General features: G+C 39.3%; 1 protein-coding gene and 1 pseudogene across 2 annotated transcripts in view; both read left to right on the top strand.

Moving 5' to 3' along the window:
• Nucleotides 1-17609, top strand: part of LOC308647923 (olfactory receptor 2T3-like) — a 668743-nt pseudogene that overhangs the window by 490926 nt on the left and 160208 nt on the right. The gene's annotated exons all lie outside the window — the stretch shown is intronic.
• LOC308655914 (olfactory receptor 2T33-like) lies at nt 13263-14228 on the top strand (the record flags this gene model as incomplete). Its single annotated transcript, XM_081306338.1, has 1 exon — nt 13263-14228. The coding sequence occupies exon 1, from the start codon at nt 13266-13268 to the stop codon at nt 14226-14228; it is 963 nt and encodes a 320-aa protein (XP_081162464.1). The 5' UTR covers nt 13263-13265.

Consider the following 17609-nt stretch of genomic DNA (forward strand, 5'->3'; position numbering starts at 1 on the left):
ATATAAAATGCTAGAGTTAATGGGGTCTTGGAGGCTTCCACCAAGATTTTGGTTTTACCAGGCAAAATGTGGCAGGGTAAGAATCTCTTTGGCTTGCCTGTGAGAGGGTGGTACATGAAGCTGTGGCAAGGAAGCCAAAACTTATGAGAGGACACCCCAGATTTTTTTAAATTTAGGTTTGTTTTAATTAGTTATACATGACAGTAGGATGCATTCATGCACTTTGATAGATCATACATACATGGATATAATTTCTCATTTTTCTGAGTGTTCATGTTGCACAATCACATTAGTCCTGCAGTCACATAAACACATACAGTAATAGTGTCTGTTTCATTCTACTATCTTTCCTATCCCCACATCCCCTGCCCTCCTTTCCCCTCCCTTTACTTCCCTCTACCTAATCTAAGGTAACACTATTCTTCTTTAGTGCCCCCCACCTTATTGTGAATTAGAAATCCCATATTGGAGAAAACATTAGGCCTTAGGTTTTGGGGTATTGGCATATTTCACTTAGCATGATGTTCTCCAACTCCATCCATTTACTGGCAAGTGCCATAATTTTATTCTTCTTTAATGCTGAGTAATATTCCATTGAATATACATACCACACTTTATTTATCCATTCAACTACTCATAGACACCTAGGTTTGTTCCATAGTCTAACTATTGTGAATTGAGCTGCTATAACATTGATGTGGCTGCATCACTGTAGTATGCTGATTTTAAGTCCTTGGGTATAAATCAAGGAGTGGGATAGCTGGGTCAAATGGTGGTTCCATTCTGAGTTTTCCAAGGAATCTCCATGCTGCTTTCCATAGTGGTTGTACCAATTTGCAGTCCCACCACCAATGTATGAGTGCATCTTTCCCCCCACATCATCACCAACATTTATTGTTGCCTGTATTCTTGGTAATTGCCATTTTTACAGGAGTGAGATGGAATCTTAGTGTAGTTTTAATTAGCATTTCTCTAAATGCTAGAGATGTTGAACACTTTTTAATATATTTGTTGAGTGATTGTATTTCTTCTTTTGTGAAGGGTCTGTTCAGTTCCTTAGCACATTTATTGATTTGGTTATTTGGGGGGGGGGGGTCTGTTTGTTTGTTTTTTGGTTTTTGGTTGTTGTTTTTTTTTTTTTTTGGTGTTAAGTTTTTTGAGTTCTTTATACATCTAAGAAATTAATGCTTTATTGGAAGTGCATGTGGTAAAGATTTTCTTCCAATCTGTAGGTTCTCTGCTCACATTATTGATTGTTTCCTTTGCTGAAAAGAAGCTTTTTAATTTGAATCCATTCCATTTATTGATTCTTGATTTTACTTCTTGCACTTTAGGAGTCTGGTTAAGGAAGTCAGATGTTAGGCCAAAGTGATGAAGATTTGGGCCACTCTGGGCCACTTTTTCTTCTATTAGGTGCAGGTTCTCTGTTCTAGTGACTAAGTATTTGATCTACTTTGAGTTGATTTTTGTTCATGGTGAGAGATAGAGGTTTAATCTCATTTGGCTACATATGGACTTTCAGTTCTGCCAGCACCATTTGTTGAATAGGCTATATTTTCTCCAGTGAATGTTTGTGGCACTTTGTCTAATATGATATAACCATACTTATGTGGGTTTGTCTCTGTGTCCTCTATTCTATATCATTGGTCTATCAGTCTATTTTGATGCCAATACCATACCATTTTTGTTGCTATAGCTCTGTATTATAGTTTAAGGTCTTGTATTGTGATGTCTCCAGCTTTACTTTTCTTGCTATGGATTGCTTTAGCTATTCAGGGTCTCTTATTTTTTCAAATAAATTTCATAATTTATTTTCTATTTCTATGAGGAATATTATTGGGATTTGAAGAGGAATTGTATTAAATCTGTATAATACTTTTGGTAGTGTATCCATTTTGACAATATTAATTTTGCCTATCTAGGAGCATGGGAGATCTTTCCATCTTCTGAGGTTTTATTCAATCTCTTTATTTAGTGTTCTGAAGTTTGCATTGTAGAGGTCTTTTGTTTGTCAGATTGAGTCCCACGTATTTTATTTTATTTGAGGCTATTGTGAATGAGGTACTTTCTCTAATTTCTCTTTCAGTGGATTCATTGCTGATGTATAGGAATGCATTTGATATGTGGGTGTTGATTTTATACCCTGCTAATTTGCTGAATGCATTTATTAATTCTAAGAAGCTTTCTAGTGAAATTTTTTAGCCTTATAAATATAGAACTGTGTCATAACAAATAGTTATAGTTTGAGTTCTTTTTTACCTATTTGTATTCCTTTAATTTCTTTCTTCTAATTGTTCTGGTTAGAGTTTCAAGGATGATGTTGAATGGAAGTGGTGAAAGAAGACAGCTTTGTCTTGTTGCAGGTTTTGGTGGGAATTCTTTCAGTTTTTCTCAATTTAGAATGATGCTGGGCTTGGCTTCATCACATATGGCTTTCACAATGTTGACATATGTTCCTACATCCCTAGTTTTTGTAGTGTTTTGAACATGAAGGGGTGCTGTATTTTTTTTTAGAGGGAGAGAGAATTTTTTTAATATTTATTTTTTAGTTCTTGGCGGACACAACATCTTTGTTGGTATATGGTGCTGAGGATTGAACCCGGGCTGCACGCATGCCAGGCGAGCGCGCTACCGCTTGAGCCACATCCCCAGCCCGGGGTGCTGTATTTTGTCAAATGCCTTTTCTGCATCTATTGAGATGATCATACGATTCTTATTTTTAAGTCTATCAATATGATGAATTACATTTACTGATTTATGTATGTTGAGCCAACCCTGCATACCTGGGATGAATTCCACTTGATTGTGGTGTACTATCTTTTAAAATGTTTTTATGTGATTTGTGATAATTTTATTGAGCATTTTTGCATCTATGCTCATCAGGGATATTAGTCTGAAGTTATCTTCTTTTGATGTGTCTTTGTTTGGTATCAGGGTGATATTAGTCTCATAGAATGAGTTTGGATGGGTTCCCTCCTTTTCTATGTCATAGAATACTTTGAGGAGTATTAATGTTAATTCTTCTTTGAAAGTCTTATAGACCTCAGCTGAGAATCTATCTGGTCCTGGGCTTATCTAGGTTGGTAGGCTTTTAGCAACATTATGTATTTCATCACTTGAAATTGATCTGTTTAAATCATGTATGACCTCCTCACTCAGTTTGGGTAGGTCATATGCCTCTACAAATTTGTAAATGTCTTTGATATTTACTATTTTATTGGAGTATAAATTTTCAAAGTAGTTTCTAATTATCTTCTGTATTTTAGACATGTCTGTTGTGATATTTCTAAACTACTTCTTCACGTTGTATTTTATTAATTTGAGTTTTTGCTCTCCTTCTCTTTGTTAGCATGACCAGGGATTTATCTATTTTATTTATTTTTTCAAAGAAGCAACTTTTCTTTTTGTCAACTTTTATTCAATTGTTTCTTTTGTCTCAATTTCATTGATTTCAGCTCTGATTTTAATTATTTCCTATCTTCTACTGGATTTGTTGTTGATTTGCTCTTTTTCTGGGACTTTGAGATGTAGTGTTAGATCATTTATTTGTTAACATTTTATTCTTTTAATGAATTAGCTCAATGCAATACACTTTGCTCTTAGTACTGCCTTCATAGTCTCCCAGATATTTTGTTATTTTGTATCAGTGTTCTCATTTACCTCTAAGATTTTTTAAATTTCATCCTTGATTTTTTCTACTATTAATTCATCATTAAATAGTGTATTATTTAGTCTCCATTTGTTACAGTAGCTTCTATTTTTTATTTTATCATTGATTTATAATTTCAGTCCATTGTGGTCTGATAGAATGCAGGGTATTATCTCCGTTTTTTATTTCTTTTTATATTTACTAAGAGTTCCTTTTTGGCATAAGATATGCTGTATTTTAGAGAAGGAGTCATGTGCTGCTGAGAATAAAGTATATTCACTTTTTGATGAATGAAATATTCTATATATGTCTGTTAAGTCTAAATTATTGCTTGTATTATTTAGTTCTATAGTTTTCTTATTTAGTTTCTGTTTGGAGATCTGTCCAGTGGTGACAGAGGTGTGTTAAAGTCACCCAGTGTTATTGTACTGAGATCTATTTGACTCTTGAAATTGAGAAGGGTTTGTTTGATGTACATAGATGTTCCATTGTTTGGGGATAAATATCTATAATTGTTATGTCTTGCTGATACACACTTCCCTTAACAAATATGAAATATTCTTTTTTTCTGTCTGACTAACTTTGGTTTGAAGTCTACTTTATCAGGGATGAGAATAGAAACCCCTGCTTGTATACACAATCCATATGATGTTAAGTTTTTCCCACCCTTTCACCTTTAGCCTGTGGATGTCTTTGACTAAGAGGTGAGTTTCTTGAAGACGCATATTGTTGGGTCTTGCTTTAATCCAATCTGCCACTCTATGTTTTTCGCTTGATGAGTTTAGGCTGTTAACATTCAAGGTTATTATTTCGATATGATTTGTATTTCCTGTCATTTTGATTTATTTCTGGTTTTTAATTTGACTTAATTTCTCCTTAAGTTGAATATTCCTTTAGTATATATCCTCCATTTCCTGGTTTTCATTTTTCCCCCTTCATGCTCATGGAATATATTGTTCAGAATGTTCTGAAGTGTAGGCTTTCTAGTTGTGAATGCTTTTAATTTTTGTTCATCTTGGAAGATTTTAATTTCATCTTCAAATCTGAAACTTTATTTTGCTGGATATAAAGTTCTTGGTTGACATTTGTTTTCTTTCAGAGCTTGAAATATATTATTCCAGGACCCCCTAGTTTTGAGGGTCTGAGTTGAGAAATCAGTTGAGATCCAAATTGGTTTCCCCCCTATAGGTAATTTAATTTTTTTTTCTCTAGTGGCCTTTAAGATTTTATCTTTATTCTGTGTGTAAGTCATTCTCATTATAGTGTGTCTTTGTGTGGGTATGCTGTAATTTTGTACATTTGGGGTCCTGTAAGCCTCTTGTGTTTGATTTTCCATTCCATTCTTTAGGTTTGGGAAATTTTCTGCTGCTATATCATTGAAAAGAGTGTGCATTCCTTTTGGTTTGTATCTGTGCTCCTTCTTCTATTCTGATAAATCATAAATTTGGTCTTTCCATGTTATCCCATATTTCCTGGATGTCCTGTTCATGGTTTCTTACCATCTTCTCTACATGTTTAATCTACTTTCAAGATTATATATTTTGTCTTCATTGCCTTGGGTTCTTTCTTCCAAGTGGTCTAGTCTATTGGTGATGCTTTCTATTGAATTTATAATTTGACTTACTGATTCCTTCATTTTGAGGATTTCTGCTTTTTTTTCACAATCTCTAACTCTTTATTGAAGTGGTCTTTCACTTCTTGTATTTTTCCTTGATTTCACTCCTTATACTATACTTCAAATATCAATTTAACTATAAACACTCTGAAATCATTTCAGACATTTCTTCTACTGTGTTATCCATGGCTTCTTTTGTTAGAGCATCTTGATTTGTTTGGGGTATTTTGTTCCCTTGTTTTTCATATTGTTTGGATGTTCTCCCATCTATCAGTATGGATCTAAAGCAGCATAAATTCTACTCTGTAGATCTATAGTGTCCCTGAAGGTTTCGTTGCCTCGCCTTTACTGATGAGATCAATATCAGCAGCACCAAGTGTAAACATATATAACCTTAAACCTAATAGCTCCCACTAAGGTGTCTACTGCTTTCCCACATTAAACCAAAATGATGAGTTCAATAACTATGGTATAAACAGAAAATTTGCTAAAACAGCTTACAACTTCAAATGGCGGATGAGAGAACTGAGGTAGCATAGTGCGCAATGTTCATGAGGGAGGAGGAGAAAAGCTAGAGGTAAAAATTTATAGGAAGAGTGGAAGAGGGGCTGACAGAGATTGCTATTCATTGGAGAAAAGTTGGAAAGAAAATCGAAGAAAACAGACAATTGAGAGGAAGAATACAAACAAAGAGAAAATATTAAAAATATAGGAATACAACAAAAATGCAAAACACCATTCATATACCATTGTCCTCCACACATTGATGCTTAAAAAACACCCTGTTCCAAATATGGCAGCAATATTAGCAAATAAAAAAGATAAAATAAAATAAATCTCGATGGAAAGTCAAACTGTCTCCGTCTTCATTCAACAGTTTCTCAGCCCTGTCTCTGACACCTCTTGGGATTACCAAACCAGATCAGCCCTCACAAACCCAGTCTCTGTCCCACCGACCTGGGCTTGCGACACCTCAGGCTCAGCCACGGTACAGTCCTTCCTGCAGCCCCTGGGTGGAGCTATGCTCATCTGTCTCTTTGTAATATTACTCCTTGCCCTGTTCACACTCATGGGAATGAGACAGCCCCAAGAAGCAGCAGCAAGACAAAGGCCACCAGCACTCCCAGCAGGAAGACCCCAGACACCTCCAAACCCTCAGGCACCCCCACACTGGACCTGCAGGTCCCGGCAGCAGTCCCCAGGCAGAGGCTCTTGTGGTGGTCAACCTGCTGGCACCCAGGCCTCAGGCTCTGGCTGGTGTCCCAAAGTGGGTGCAGCCACGTGCAACCCAACCTGGAGTCTCCCCCACAGCAGTGCTTTAGACCATGGTGGCAGCAGTAGTGGCAGTGGTTGGTGGCAGCAGGCAGCGGGTCAGCAGGGGAAGTATTAAAACAGTGACAACAGCAGCTACAACTGCAGCTATGGGGGGCAGCAGCAATGTCAAGGTCAGTTGCATCGGGGGCAGCGGTGTCTTTGGTGGCAGCAGCAGTTGGCTTCAGCTGCAAGAGCAGCAGCACCCAGAAATAAGACCTCCAGTTGACCTCAGAGTGGCAGCAGCGGTGGCAGATGCCTTAGTGGTGTAGGCAGCAGCCAGTTGAAGAAGCTCTTCAGGCATGGCACCAGCATCTGCGGCAGTGTCCCCCAGATTATTATTTTTTTTAAGAGATGTCAATAATGTGTACTGTGTGCTAAGAAAAGCTGCTGGCTACAGAGAGAGCCAAGCAGAAAGAGAAGTCGTGTGGGCTGAAACTGGCCAGGCCACAGGGGCAGGAATGTCCAGGGTCTCTGCACAGCATTTCTCACCACCACATGACCTAGGTTCTGTAAGTGCAGTCCTTGGACCTGTTCGCGGCTGGGTTTTGGTGTTGTTTTAGTCCCATCCCATCTCTGTATGTCCCCATTCCTCCCTTTTGGAATGAGACTGTTCACCCTGTGCCACTGCATATTGAATATGTATGTCCCTTCCTTCACTGCAGCTCTGCAGTGTCCCCTGTGCCTTGTGACGCTGTTGTTCAGGGCCCCTCTCACTATCCCTGGCTTCACCCCTGACAATAGGAGGTCCTGGGGGCCTCTAACTTGTATCCAGAGAGGCAGAAAGTGTGGAGCCCGGACCTGATCACAGTGGCTGGTTTTGGAAGTGAGACGTTGCTGAGGACCACGCGCCAGCGCCAGGTGGTCAGCGTTGGGCTGAGTTGTGCTGCAGAATGGCCACTGGTGCTGGGCATGGAGCGCACTGTTGGAGGAGGCGCCACCCACTTGGTGGCAGGAGGACAAGCCTTCCCACTGCTGTTCGAGTTCCTCTGAGGGTAAGGTTAGCAGTATGCTGCCTGGCTTGGACAGAAATTATTTGCTTTTGTACTTGATGCAAATATGCATGTCTGTTTGGTAGAAGTGTACATATGTAATGCAGACAAATATAGAGAGATTGTTTTTCTGCTTGACACAAATACACATACACCTTTTCCAAAATCACATACAACTTCAAAGGGAAGGGGCTCTAATTAATAATAAATTGTAAATCAAATACAGGTGCTTTCACGCAACAGACTAAATAATATTTGACTGGAGGTGTTAATGCTCTGGCATAACATTGATGGAAAAAGCTATATTAATTTTGCATTATTTTCTGATCATGTGTCAGATCAATTTTCACAATATTTAGTCCAGAATCAATAAAAACTTTGTATTAGATTTTTTTTTTAATTTAAACAATCAGAATGAGAACAATGAACGTCAATGGTGAAGCTCATACATTCCTTTAGGGAATTTATAAGCATTTTACTTAGTTGTTCTATTAATGCTCTAACATAAGCAACTTCAATGTGTCTGCACATTTTACAGAAGAGAAACTTGAAGTCCATATATAATGGTTATCCAGGATTATAAAAATGGATAAGAAATAGAAATAGGATTAAATGCAAAGCAAAAGAAAACAAAACAAAGAAACTATCAGGCAAAATTGGGATTAGTTCGTAGGCTGTCAAAGCATCAAAATCTAGTTTTGGATGGTGCCAAAATTCACATTTAAACAGCAGAATAAAGCATAGCTTGTTTAAGTGCAATTATCAGGCCCATATAGTGACTTGGGTTCTTCCTCAGTTTTGAGAATCACAAATTTAAAGTTATTTAAGCACCAGAATTCTTCCACTCAGGTACGTCCATCATGTTGGTTAAATAAAAGCTTTTTAAAATCATTAATGTTGCTCACATTTCTGAAAAAAGTACAAACTACTTGATCAAAAGCTGTTTGCTAGATTAAATAAAATGCATATAAAATACTGAGCATTTTGCTAGCATTTAGAAATGCCTAGTGAATAAGATACACCTGTATAGGCACCTACACCTGCAGAAGCTTAGTCTCTTTACTTCAGACAGGTAAGTCATACTTGTTGAGGTCGATGATCATCCCTGAGCAGATTCTAGCTTTGCCCCTCACAGTTCATGGTATTTGCTGCTCTTTACAGAGTAAAGTACTACTTCCACCTTCCCATCCATGGGGCTTCAGGCTGCAGCCAATCCAAGGAGCTCATTAGGGCCTCGCATTCCTTCACCCCTTCCCAGACAGAGGTGCTGTGCTCCAGGGAAGGTGTTCCTAGGTGGAGACTTCCAGTGGTCACGTGGGACTCCTAATGAATGTGGCACAAAGCCAGAAGTCCAGATGAGAGCCCGCAAGACTGACGAAGGCAGACGTTTGTTATCACCTGTCAGAGGAGACACCAGGACATATATGGGACCCATCAAGAATGATCCTCTGCTACGAAGGTGAGTCTACTTTGGTTGAGATTCATATTTCTAGTATTTTAGAAAGTCATTCTAAATTTTTCATATAGGTATGTGTCTGGTGATAGTTTACATGTTAATTTGGAATTGCAAAGTCATCTTTTTAAAGCTGCATCACAATTGATGCAGAATAAGTCTCCTAACTGTCCACATGATGTTTTGAAAATGTAAGATGCAGTTTGTGTTCATCCAGAGCCATCAAGTCCAAAACTCTTCTTGAAAGAGCCATCAATTTGGTTAAATGAGTAAGTTCCTGTTATGGATTTTTTTTTTTTCACAGAATCATGTGGTTGCTTCTAGATGAAGAATTCTATTTATTTTTATTTTTTTGTGGAGATTGTTGAATGTAATGCCAACATCTAGAACAATGATCTGTGTTCTCATGTGTAAATAGCAAGAAGGAGACTCATCAGTTTACCTACCAGCATGAGACAGAATGTGGTCTTGAGGTAAATAGACACAAAATCCCTCATATCACTTATAAATAAAGAGCTTAAAATGGATAATTTTAAAATGAAGGCAAGGTATACTGTTAATTTTAAAACAATAGAAAAGAGTCTTTTTTGGGGGAGGGGGGTACTAGAGATTGAGTGGGAGCTCAAGCTACCCACTGAGCTTCATGCCCAGTCTTCTGCATTTTTTATTTTGATTTTGAGACAGGGTCTTGCTAAGTTATTCAGGGCCTTGCTGAGTTGCTAAGGCTGATCTCAAACTTATGATCCTCCTGCTTTAGCCTCCAGAATCTTTGTGATTACAGGTGTGTGCCACCACAGGCGACTCCCTTTCTGTCTGTAAAGGATGCATACCAGATAATTAGGAGTATTTGTCCCTTATTCCTGGAGGTGAAAATTTTCCCCACTTTAAGCTGTCTACATACAGCTTTAAAATAATTTAGTCCACAAATTGACTTAAAGAAGAACTACTCATAAGCATCTGTCAACATTCTCATAATTTTCAGAGTTACCCTTGCCTTTTAATTAGGGAACACAGACTTCAGTTATAAAGTAAATGCAGCCATTTATACATAATGCCAAAAAAATATTTTATTTAAAAATGATTTTAATAAAGCATAGTGAAGATTACCAAGCTGCAAAAATTTTATTTATTTTTATTTAGAATTGAATAGTAATTGAAAGAAGATTAATACATTCAAATTCATTTTCTATTAAGTTATCTGACTGCTATACCATTCTGGAAAGCTTAATTTATTGGATACGATTCATCATAATTTTTCACAGTGTAGGAGGAGAATGAAGATTTATTTACTTGTTACAATTTCTCCTAGACATGGATTGGTGTGTCTATATTAATCATGTTTCTCTTTTCCTCTTTTTTTCCCCTCACATATAAATACATTTATCTCTACTTTTTCTCTACTTCTATCTCTAAGACTGTTTATTCTAAAAAGTATAACACTTTAGAATGATAAGTTTATTATTTCAAATCTTAGAATTTTGGCTTCAGGTTGCAATAGCATTTGGTCAAATGTCAAACTGACATTTTTGCATATGACTTTCAAGCTTCAAGCTTCCTGAACATGTAGGAAAAAATGGTAACATGATCTAGACTAAAAGCTAAAACTAAAACTAAAAACATGTGTTTGAACGTACAAAATGACTTGGGGTAACTAATTCTAAATCATCTTATGCATTAAACATTTAATTCATTGAGTGATAATGTTTAGATTTATGATTTAAAACATAAGAAATAGAATTTAAGTAATTTGCCCTCATAAATATAAAATCATAGTTAAAACTGTGTTTTAAACTACAATTTCAGGTTCCTATTTAGCACATATTAAAATTCATATATACCTGCCCAGAGAGAAAATATGATTCCTAAAATCAAATCACATCCCCCAGAAGCATTCCTGCGGATCCTGGAAAGCTGACCAGGCAGAGGTCCCAGAGTGCAGGACTGCGGTTCCCAAGCCCGGGGGTTCTCCAGCTGTTTGTCCTGCAGCCACAGGACCACTGGGCTGCAGCTTGAAAGTTTCAGGGAAGGCTGTGCAGCCCAGGAGCCAACAGACAGTGGCAATCCCACAGGAGTGGCTCGGTAGGTGGAAGGCACAACAAGGGGCCACACACACTGAGCTGCAAGCCAACCCTCTTGCAGAGACCTGGTCCACAAAGTCTTTTCCTGTTTGGCCCAATTTTCACATACAGTATTCATTTCCCTGACATCCAGTGCTTGTCAAGCCTTCTAAAGATGCAGGTTGTACCGTGTGTTGTGTCCACTCATCTGAATGCTTCTATGGTGGATGTGGCACTGCCCTTTTGTGGGTCCCTGACACAAACCACCTGTGTGTGAGGTCGCTGTCCTGCTTGCCTCCTTAGCATCAGAGTGCTGACAATATCAGACCCCCCAGATCAAAGAGCACCGTCACCCTTTCTGTGTGTGCAGTAACTGAGGACCAGGCAATTTCTACAGAATGGGCTCAGTCATTTTCATGAATTTAAAGCTTCAGATGAAATCAGTTTGAGCTGTGCTCACCAGAGAGAGGTCTTGGATCCTGGGTGGGTAAAAAGCAGTGCATTTGTGCATTTTTCTTCTAATAAAGAATGGATTGGCTCCTTAGAGCTATTTTTTCTTTTGGTCTTTATGAGTTTATAAGCTTTGTTTTTAGTAGAGAGTTAAAAAAAATTGTAAGAAGTCAACACATATTTCTTTTGCTCGATGTGTAACAACTTTCTACTGCGAAACCTTCCAAAGGAAGCTGTTCTCATTTTTGTGGACTTAGTAAGTTTGACTGTATCTATAAAGAAAGTGAATTTATCTATTCAATTTTTAAATCAGGTACTGTAATGCCTTTATTTTTATTTTTATTTTATTTTATTACTTTTTTCCTCATATTTTTGTGGTTCTTCGGGGTCCTTTGTGAATCCATACAGATTTAGGGTAGTTTTTCTACGAGCCCATCCTTGGTATTTGGAAGGGGACTACATTGAACCTAAGGGCCACTTTGGGTAGTGTGGACATTTTGACTATATTATTTCTTTAGTCTAAAATCGTGGGGGATCTTTCTTTTTTGTTTGTTTGTTCATTTCTTCATCAATTTCTTTTACAGGTGTTTCATGGTTTCACTGTAGATGTCTTTCCCTTACTTGGCTGAGCTCATTTCCAGCTGTTTCTTTTCTCACAGCTGTTCTGAACAGCCTGCTTCCATTACCTTCCCATCACATCCACTCTCCATGGACTGGAAAGGTACGGATCTTTGTATACTGACCCTGGATCCTGCTTGTTTACTGAAATCTTTTATCAGTTTTGATAAGTAGATTTGCAAATATGAATTTAGGTATTTAAACCATGTGGGATTTTTCTTTTTGAATCTATTTGATTCTTTGTGACTAATAGTGATCCTCATCCCTATTACCTGCCCTCCTCAGCACAGTGGAGCACTGATCAATGTCAGAGCTGCCCAGGTGGCTATCTCTCCAGGTCTGTGGCAGTGTCTGATGCAGCAGCATGCTGTGCAGGGCAGATCACAAACCCAAACCTACCTCGGGAAGAATATTTTATCTCATAGAAGGGGTGGTGTGCAAACACTGGAGGCTCTTGAGCAGGAAGAAATAAATGAGAATATCTGGGCCAAAGATGAGGGAAGTAAAAGATCACTTAACATGAGGAAGGAAGCAACTATCAATTACTTGAGATACTACTAATGTTCAAAAGAATAATTTCCTTTATAAAATGTATATTCCTGTCTGTGGCCCCTTGAAATGCTCAGTAAAATAAATATAACTTCATGTTTATTTTTAAGAGGAGCCTAATTTGAAATCAGATAGGTTTCCTAAAGTTTAATACAAACCATTTACAACACCAATAAATCTAAATGGCGGACGTCTAACTATTTCTTTCCTCAACTGACTTATTTTGGTTTCTGTATACACAGAAAAAAATAAAGACTAGTGGTCCAAGAAATATAGAAATAGTAATACTAACTCTTGACCACTACATAATACTTAACAACTTTGGATATTTTGATCTATTTTGACATTACTATCCTGGGTGAAGCACACATACGACCTCAGTGGAGAGTAGGATATAAACTATGAAGAAGTGGAGTGACCAGCCAAGGGAAGCCAGCCCAGCAAGAGTCAGGGCTTTGCACCAGGACCCTGGATTTCATGCCTGTCCAGGTGCAGGGCTCTGCAGTCACCCTGCGATTGGGTGATATGCCCTTCCTCCTCTGTTTTTCCACAGTTTACCACGGTTGAGACTATGGAGAAGAGCAACACCACCTCTGACTTCATCCTCCTAGGACTCTTCAAGCACACAGGACTCCACCTCTTTCTCTTCACAGTGGTGCTGGCAATAGCCATCAGCTCTCTGGTGGGCAATGCCCTTATGATTCTCCTGATTCAACAGGACCTCCGGCTCCACACGCCCATGTACTTCCTCCTGAGCCAACTGTCCCTCATGGACATAATGCTGGTCTCCACCACAGTGCCCAAAATGGCTGCTGACTACTTGACTGGAATCAAGCCCATCTCCACTGCTGGCTGTGGCTTGCAGATCTTCTTTCTTCCAACTCTGGGCGGTGGGGAGTGCTTCCTCTTAGCAGCCATGTCCTATGACCGCTATGTGGCTGTATGCCACCCTCTGCGCTATCCCATGCTCATGAGCTGGCCACTGTGTCTGAGGATGACCATGGGGTCCTGGTTCCTGGGAGCAGCTGACGGGCTGATGCAGGCAGTTGTTGCCCTGAGCTTCCCGTTTTGCAGCAGACGAGAGATAGACCATTTCTTCTGTGAGGCCCCCACGCTGGTGCGCTTGGCTTGTGCTGACACGTCTGTCTTTGAGAATGTCATGTACATCTGCTGTGTGTTGATGCTCCTGGTGCCCTTCTGCCTCATCCTGACCTCCTACAGTCTCATCCTGGCTGCGGTCCTCCACATGCGCTCCACAGAAGCCCGCAAGAAGGCCTTTGCCACCTGCTCCTCACACGTGGCTGTGGTGGGGCTCTTTTATGGAGCTGCCATTTTTATCTACATGAGACCCAAATCCTACAGGTCAGCTCACTACGATAAGGTGGTGTCAGCCTTTTATAGCATCTTCACCCCTATGCTGAACCCCCTCATCTACAGCCTGAGGAACAGTGAGGTCAAGGGAAGCTTGAAAATGTGGCTGGGAAAATGTGAAAATATTAAACACCACCAAACTTGGTCCTTCTGTTCAAGATGAGTCTGATTTCCTGAATTTATTGACATTTTAAATATATTATGATATTTGCTACATTACTAATGAATAAGGAGAAAGTTAAGTCTATATGTCAGCATCTTTAGTAGTTAATAATTGAGTCGCTTGCATTGAGATATATAATTTTTGAGAATATGTTGTTTGCTGTGCTCCATGTGAAGCAATGTCTGTATCTGCAACAGTCTCAAATTGTAAGTGCTGTTGACATCACCACTTGCTTTCTAGATGAAGAAATGAAGAAAAGGAAAAGTAAATATTGTTCCTAATGTCACACAGAATGTAAGTTTTAGCATATGCCTTCAGAGTTTGTTTCCTAACCTAGTATATTTTATTTCTGTCTATTAATTTATTTTTGATGCTCTTTACTATATATATGCTCTGTGAATTTGCACGAAGTACTTATAGGGGCTCCAAAAAGACAAATAAGAACATTACTATTTAGATATAAGTTAAAATATTGGCAATTAATATCTGTAAGATGGAGAAGAAAGGTCAGTGCTATGCCCACACAACAAGAATTCTGTACCCCTGTGGCCAAAGTTCATCTAAGGGAGCCTCAGGAGTCATGCAGGAGGTATTGAAAGCTTAGTGGAGCCCAAGACAGAAGGGTTGTTTTGAGGGTCAGGCCCACATTCCAGCAGCAGGCCCACTGATTGTGCTCCTAGGTTCCCTGGGGTTTAGGAGGAGCTATGGCTATTAGTGTCTGAGCAGAAATGCTTTTCTTCCCTCTGACATCAGTAATGCCAGTGGACATTCCTTTCGGCTTTGATCCTGGCTGATACTTGATTCCTATGCTGGGAATCTTGCTTCGTACTCGTCTCATCTTCCTCGTGCAGCTGGCAAACTACCCGTGTCTGAGCATCCACAGCAGGCTCACATCTCCATCCCATGGTGAGCCCTCGGGCAGCTCTACTTTAGGCCCACTCCCTCTCACTGCCCTGAGAGCGTACACATGTGCAGACAACTTCTGAGAGGTGTGTGTCTTATCAATGACACAGCTCAAAAGAACCATTCCATCATGCGTTCTGGGAGTGTTCGGTCTCGAGCCCAGCCCCCCTTGCTGCAGTCAGAAGAATCTCTACTTATGCAGAATTCTCCTGAGGGACACGAGCTGTTCTGGATAGATGGGCTTGCCAGCCTTGATTCTACAATGGATCTGGGGACAAGGAGAGTCTCAGCTCCAGCACATCTTCCTGCAGTTGGGAAAACATCCCACCCATGTGGGGACCTGTTGAAATACTTGTGGTGTCTGACTCAATGAGATGGCTCACCAGCTCTGTCCAGCTGTGAATCCAGAGGTGGTTCAGGCATCTCTAGCTGTTCCCACTGCATCTGGGAAACTATTCAGTCCATGCAGATAACTTCTGGGTAACCAGATGGGACTCCAGGCTTGGGACCTGGCTGCCTTCCCACACAGCCTGGGTGCCATCTCTGTGTCTTCCTCAGGCCATCCAGACCACAGTTCCTGCCAACAACACAGGAGAAATCACAGGACTCGGGATGCACTGGGATTAGGGGCACCTGCTAGTGATGTCAGCGGTCAGAGCTTGGGGAGTAGAGTCAGCAGCTTACTTTAAATGTTCTGAAGGTCACTTGAAGAAAAACAAGCACAAATTCACCCTAAAGTCAAGAATCCATACCTAATTATTTAGTGCATAAACCTACAAGTGTCAGGAACATTTGAGGAATTATGACTTTATCAAATGGGCAAAATAAGACATCAACGACTGATCCAAAGATGTGTGAACTCTCAGACAATAACTCAAATACCTGTCTTTAAACGAGTTCAGTTAACTTCAAGAAATCTATCAAGTATATTGAAATAATAAAAAGAATCAGAACAAATTCTGGAACTGAAAAAATATAATGTAGAAAGTGAAAAATGCAATGAAGAACAACCAAAGCAGAATTAATTAAGCAGAAGATAGAAAGGGAGCTAAAGAGAGGCTAATTGAAAATACCCATTCAAAGTTGAAAAAGGTCAAAAGAAAGAAGAATTTCTAAATAAAATATTTGCTTTTCAACTGTAAAACAAGTTTAAGCCAGAGAGTCAATGGGGCTCCCCTTATTTGTATTTATGTAGTGGTCAGAGACTCTGGTTAACTTTAAGGGGAACCAAAAATGCTCAATGTATAAATTAATCATATTGTTATGTATGGCTAAAAACAACCAGTAAAAAAAGTAAAAAGGAATATGTAGCGATATACACAATGGAATAGTACTCAAATATATAAAAGAACCAAATCTTGTCATTCACAACAACATGGATGACTTCAGAATCTAAAACAGTTGTTGTCAGAAGTTCATAGTGTAAAAATGATTCACCATCAGATAAATAGGTTTTAGAACAATAGTATGGAGAGGCCATATAAATTTTATGAGGATAAAATATTTTAAGTAGACACAGGCTTGGTCTATAGGAAGAAATTGAGCAAGAAAACAAATAATCACAGAATGAACATTGTCTTCAAGCAAATGTAAGACATTAATAACAATTGGCCGGCTACTTAGGAAATGAGGATGCATTCACAGAAATGATATTGTAGACCAATCATCTCATTACAATAAAATGAAGTATGAAATCCAAAGTAAAACTTCAAAATAGTATTTAAAATAGCATGCCTTCCTTCCTTCCTTCCTCCCTTCCTTCCTCCCTTCCTTCCTCCCATGTTTATTTTGGGGGAGTCAGTGCCCTTAATTCCTTAATAAATATCTGCATAAAAGTCCATTCAGATGCATTAGTACACCTTGTTTTCTGCGGATCCCTGGTGTTGCAGGAGAAAACCTGGCAGAGGCAGAATGCAGAGAGCACTAACAGGAGGAGCTAGGTCACTGTCATTTGTGTGTGTCGTCTTTAGCTATTTCTTGGACATTCGGGGTTATTCACCACTTCTTCCATCACTTCAACACTCAAACCAATTGTGAAAGGAAAAAGTGCCCTCATTTACACTTTCCTTTTCTGGGGCTGGGGCTGGGGCTGGGGCTGGGGCTGGGGCTCAGGGTGCACACTTACCGGGCTTGGGTGAGGCCCTGGGTATGATTCTCAGCACCGTGTATAAATAAATAAAATAAAGGTCTACCAACAACTAAAAAATATTTTTAAGAATTTAAAAAGTAAAACAAACAAACAAAAAAAAAACTTTCCTCTTCTGAGAACTTTCCTCAAAGCCAGCACCATCCCCTCACTGGCACCCTCTTGTGGCAAGTGCCCAGAGCTGGGTGAAATGTGTTTCTTTAGTCTTGAAGACAGAGGGAAGAGTGTGTGTCAGGGTTTGGATGGGAGGTGTCCCCACAAGCTTGTGTGTGAGACAAGACAGGATTTGCAGAGGTGAAATGGTTGGGTTATGAGAGCGTTGATCTCATCAG

The sequence above is a fragment of the Spermophilus citellus genome (assembly GCF_964194105.1).
Source record: "Spermophilus citellus genome assembly, chromosome: 1".
Classification (NCBI taxonomy): Eukaryota; Metazoa; Chordata; class Mammalia; order Rodentia; family Sciuridae; genus Spermophilus; species Spermophilus citellus.